This window comes from Octopus bimaculoides, chromosome 3 (assembly GCF_001194135.2).
Source record: "Octopus bimaculoides isolate UCB-OBI-ISO-001 chromosome 3, ASM119413v2, whole genome shotgun sequence".
Classification (NCBI taxonomy): Eukaryota; Metazoa; Mollusca; class Cephalopoda; order Octopoda; family Octopodidae; genus Octopus; species Octopus bimaculoides.
In genome coordinates this window covers 30,600,986-30,606,847 of record NC_068983.1, presented here as the reverse complement: position 1 = coordinate 30,606,847, position 5,862 = coordinate 30,600,986, and the positions used below count along the sequence as shown (strand labels likewise).

The following is a 5,862-nucleotide window of genomic DNA, read 5'->3' as shown; positions in this document are numbered from 1 at the left end:
CTGTATGTATATATATATATATATATATATCTGTATGTATATATATATATATATATATCTGTATGTATATATATATATATATCTGTATGTATATATATATATATATCTGTATATATATATATATATATACATAGGCAAAAGATGTACACATCAACAAGAAGCAGTTTTTAAATTGTTCTTTTTGAACAGAGTTCCTGTTATAGATTGATACATTGACAAACTGTGTTCTGTTATTCTTCACTATTTGGGTAAAAATTAAATCTTCTAATATTAATATTTTTATATCATCATTTCAGAGCAATTAGCAACTGTCTACTTTGATGAAACATCCTTTGGAAACAATATGGTGCTATCAAAGGTGAGTGGATTGTTATTTTAACCCAAGGAGTCCTGATCAAGCTAACCCTATGATCAGAAACATTCCAGTTGTTACAACCCTGTCTTTTTTGCCAGGACATAGAGTTTCTTACTTAAGCCCTTCATTCCCAATTTGAATATAGCCCATAGAAGACAACTTTTCTCCACTTTTCTTGACCCTGGACTATCTCTTCTGTTTCCTACAAGGCTATCCATAAAGAAGAGCTGGATATGCAACTGATCACTGACTTTCCCTATGGAAATGTTCATCTCAGAAGTAACTCTCCAATGACAAACCTATACATTGTGGCCAACTACCCCATCTGCTATGTGTGTACCAGGTTCAGTCATGAATATCACATAGCCAATGCTACTTGGCTGTAATGCAACAGAATCAAGAAACATCTCTAGATGGACATCATTGTTCATGAAACACTTTGATAAATTTAGGAACATAAATAAAGATAGGGCAGTCACTGTCAAAGCTACAGGCAGTATAGTTGGTAACCTACAGATTAAAGAAGCCATTCAGATCAAAAGACATAAATCAACCTTCCACAACTGGTTGAAATTGAATGAGCTGCAGTGGCTACTATAGCCACTTCTTTCAGTCACTGTATCTGACAATACCTGGTCCAATTCCTTGTATTCATCACAGTCCATGGAACTTAATCCACAGCCGAAAATTCTTCATCTCTGCATATGAGATCTTTTGGTTATAGTTATGCAGGACTCATATGCTAACCAAACAGTCATGTTTCCTTCCAGTTGCTTTAATACCATTGGAAAGGATCATTTTACATGTAATATCAAGTCTTATTAAATATTTCCAAGGTAACAGTACTTATGTTTGTTATTGTTGTTATTGATGTTTAATGTTCCAACTGCATTGCCTCATTTTTTTTGTCTTTGATTAATTGATGAAGCTTAATTATTTTGTTTTATTGTTATTTCTTTCTTTCTTTTTTCTTTGAAAAATGCAGGAATTTGAAGATAATGTGAAACTGTTGGGGACAACTGCTTTTGAAAGTTATGGTCAGGATCTTTATCGGCAAATTATGACAAAATACACATGGTTGCACAAATGTAGCAAAGCAGATCCAGGTAGTTGTCCTAATTCTTTTGTAAAATTTTGTCATTGTCACCTGTTATTGTTGTCATCATCATCATCATCACCACCACCATAGTCAACAATCTGTTTTTCAGGTTTACAGTGGTCCCTTTTGTGAGTTTTGTCTTGGCATATCCTTTCTGTATTTATCATTGTATTATGTTCCAAGAGCATAATACAGTTAAGAATCTTCTGAATCAAAAAGTTTTGCTTTTGATTTTGCTGCAAAGTTCCTTGAACAAGTGTCTTTTATTTCATGGCCTTGAGTCAGCCTGAATCTTGTGAATGATATTAAATAATCAGCCAGTCAAATCATATAATGTGTCACTGATTCTGCTTTGGTATTATGTCAATGGTACCACTGTCTGAAATACTTTGCCATTTGCATTATAATCAATGAATAAACAGTTCCATTGATCCAATGACAGGAATACATGCCACTAAAATAGAGAAATGTGTCTGTTTTATAAAAGGTGGTTTACTCAGCCTAAAAGAATTACCATTCTCATCATTATTTATTTTCCCTTGCTGCCATCATTTACTTGCGTTTCTCCATTATTATTTTACTGTTTACACAATTCTTATAACTTTGTTCATTATAGTTTCATAAATATCATAAAACTTCATATCATAAACCAAAGTTGTTGTTTTGTTTTTTTCTGTTAATTCCCATAAAATCTTGTGTATAAAACTATACCAAGACAGATCTTTCCTCCTCTATATCAAAATCACATCTACATCTGACTGAAATTCAGATGGTTTCTTTTAGGCCCATATTGACAATATGGACAAGATTTTTTTGTCACTCGTTAGCCCTATGTGTTTCACTATCTCACAGTCTTGGCTCTCTGCAATGGATATGTTAATACTAACTGAACCCTTTTGTGACTATATTTTTTAAGAATTACACAGATTATGTGTTCCAATTAATTTTTTAAATAATCAAGAAATTGATGGGAATTTAGTAAAATAATTTTTTCACTATTATGGTGGTGTTTGGAACATAAAAGAGGTTTTTATTTCTAAGTCATGGTGGAAGATTTTAATTTGAATAAGACTTTAAAACCGAAGTAGTCTCAAGCAGGTTGATATTAAAAGAATTAACTGTCTCTGAATCATTTATTCTCTAAACAATTTTATTTTCCTACTCCAGCAAATGTACATTTACTAGTTAAATATACATTGAATGTTCCCTACATTAAATATGTTAACACTAATCTAATGTGCCATCTAGTTTGGCTATCAGTCTGTCTTAGCTAGGTTAAGTATGGTATTGATTGAGAAAGTGCAACAAACCAGACATGGTTGTAGCAACAAATCAATTAGAACAGAGCATGTTGCTGTTGAAACCAAAAAAAATTGATAAGTTTCCAATACTTGTTATGTTAGTTACTAATGCTTATCTTTTTACCATTCCTGAAGGGTGCAAACAAAAGAACTAAACCAGTTTACAACAAATTCAAACTCTGCTTAATTAAAAGCTATCTGGCAGCTCAATGTTTTTAGTTTAATTTGGTATTTTTCATTTGAAGCATTATTTAATCATTCTATTTTCTTGTATAGAAATTTCCTTTTATGGCTTAATTAGAGAGGAAAGAGAACATCCATTGCAGGTCCTTCAAGAATGTTTAAAGGAGAAAGGAATGGAAGAAACCATGACTTGTTGGTTGCTGCTGGTATCAACTTTTGTATGAATTTGGGGTTGATAGACAGATGGGATAATAGAAGAGAGGTAGATGTATTAGGTCACACCCAGCTTGCTGGTTTATCATCATCATCATCATCATTTAGTGCCTATTTTCCATGCTGGCATGAGTTAGACAGTTTGACTGGAACTGGTCAGCTGGAAAGCAACTCCAGGCTTGGTTTCTACAGCTGGATGCTCTTCCTAACACCAACCACTCCACTGAGTGCCTTTAACATGTCACCAGCACGGGTGACTTTAATGTGTCACTGGCACAGATGCCTTTTACACATTGCTGCACTGGCCATGACTTTAATTCCACTAAGCATAATGTGTCTTCTCAAGCATAGCAAACTGCCAACAGTTTTGGTCACTTGTCATTGCCTCTGTGAGATTAAGAACTATCATAATCATTTTTATGTCTGCTTTTCCGTGCTGGCATGAGTTCAGCAGGTCTGTTTCTATACAATATCTTCCCACTTGTCACAGCCATTTGTCATCACCTTTGTGCGGTCCAACACTTTGAGATCAAATTTCACCACAAATTCCCAAGTCTTCTTTGTGTTTCTTTTTAACTTCCTCTTTGTTTCATTTTACATTGTTTTCGCCCAACTTGCATTCTTCATACACATCACTTATTCATGCCAGAACAGTTTTCCCTCCTGCACAACTCACTTGATACCTCTAAAGCTGGAGTCTTTCACCCAACACACTTGTGCTCTGCTGTTCTTGCATGTTACTCTCACGCACCTAGTGGAGCATACTCCATTTCTTTTCAGCTTTTACATATCCCCATGCACAGTGCCCATAAGCACTACCATATATTGTATCACACTTTGTACACAAGTGTTGTACAGTCTACTCTTCATTTGCAGAAAGAAGTCCTTTGTTACTGACAAAGATAAATTCCCTGAACATTTTTCACTTCATCCTTACCTTGACTACAATGCTTTTGCAACACTCACCTCCACTGTTGCCATCAACTAACTATTCCTATGCATTTTTAAAATATAAAATCCTTTGTCAGCCTGCTTGCAATCCTCCTACATCTTTTTTTACCTACTTACTTTCTCTCTGTATATCGAGTATGGCCACTTCCAGTTAGTAGTGTTCTGTTTTCTTTTGACTACTAGGTAGGTCATGCTCTTGCTTGATGGGGCTGGGGTCATTCCAAGTTAGTGGTCTCAGATATCATCACGTGTAGAGCCAACTAGATCCACTAGTGCTCTCCATTACTGCTGGTCCTGTGCCAGCTCTCCTGCATCCTCCACAGTGATGTCAAGCCTCTGGAGATCTTCCTTAATCATGTCCACCCATCTGGTGTGCGGGGCCTGCCATGATACCTCCTGCAGCCTGTAGCTGCTACGTCAAATGAGAGTAAAGCCCTGATAGGATGATCTGGTGGGAGATGGAAAACATAGGATATTGGTTTCAAATTTTGACACAAAGCCAGCAATTTTGGGAGAAGGGCTAAGTAGATTACATGGACCACAGTGCTCAAATGGTACTTATTTTATCAACCCGGGAAGGATGAAAGGCAAAGTCAACCCTGGCAGCATTTGAACCCAAAACGTAATGACGGATGAAATGTCACTAATCATTTTACCCAGCATGCTAATGATTCTGCCAGCTCACCTCCTTATATATTATATAAAATATCATCATTATTTTTACCACAATTTTTCCATCCTGGTATAGGTTGAATGAATCATCATATCCCAGGTCAATTCTTATTTGGTGTAACTGACCTCATATGTGTGTATGTGTATGTAACCGGCATAGAGGTCTGATTGTGAGTATAACTGTATTGTATGTGTTTCATGAGTGTACAGCTCTATGTATATATCTATGTGTGAGTATGCATAATGTGTATATATATAGTTGGCTGTCTATGAGTGTATCTGTATTTCTTGAATGTTGTAGTCTCTGAATGTGTGTGTATCTTAGTATTTAACAAAACATCACCACCCACCACTGCCAACTCAATAGCCATCTCTCCATGCTTACCTGATTTGGATTGGTCTTCTTCAGCACAATACTTTGATATTTGTTGCAGTCATTTGTCATCTCCCTTGCAAGGTTCAGCCAATATATATATATATATATATATATATATATATATACACACTCTCGGAGTGGTTGGCGTTTGGAAGGGCATCCAGCTGTAGAAACTCTGCCAGATCAGATTAGAGCCTGGTGCAGCCTTCTGGTTCGCCAGTCCTCAGTCAAATCGTCCAACCTATGCTAGCATAGATGTTAGATATATATATATATATATATATGTTAGATATATATATATTGTCTGTGTGGTAAGATTCTTGCTTCCCAACCACACTGTTTTGGTTTCAGTCCCATTGCAAAGCACTTTGTGCAAGTGTCTTCTGCTATGGCCTCAGGTTGACCAAAACCTTGTAAGTGGATTTGATAGACATAAACTGAAAGAAGCTTGTCGTCATCATCGTTTAATATCCATCTTCCATGCATGCATGGGTAGGATGGTTGACAGGAGCTGACCAGGTAGAATGACCCTGGTGGCATTTGAACCGAGAGTGCAAAGACAGATGAAATGTCACTAATTACTTTACCTGACATGCTAACGATTCTGCCAGTTCACCTCCTTATATATAATGTATATGTGTATGTATACACACACACTCACACATACATATATATATATATATATATATATATATATATATATATATATATA

At 35.7% G+C, this 5,862-nt stretch overlaps 1 protein-coding gene across 2 annotated transcripts in view; it reads left to right on the top strand.

Moving 5' to 3' along the window:
* LOC106868470 (non-homologous end-joining factor 1) overlaps window positions 1–5,862 on the top strand; it is a 31,519-nt gene that overhangs the window by 8,995 nt on the left and 16,662 nt on the right. For both annotated transcript variants that reach the window (XM_014913741.2, XM_014913740.2), the window contains exons 4-5: window positions 297–358; window positions 1,341–1,461. In XM_014913741.2, coding sequence (XP_014769227.1) covers window positions 297–358; window positions 1,341–1,461 — 183 coding nt within the window. The remainder of the gene's footprint in view (window positions 1–296; window positions 359–1,340; window positions 1,462–5,862) is intronic.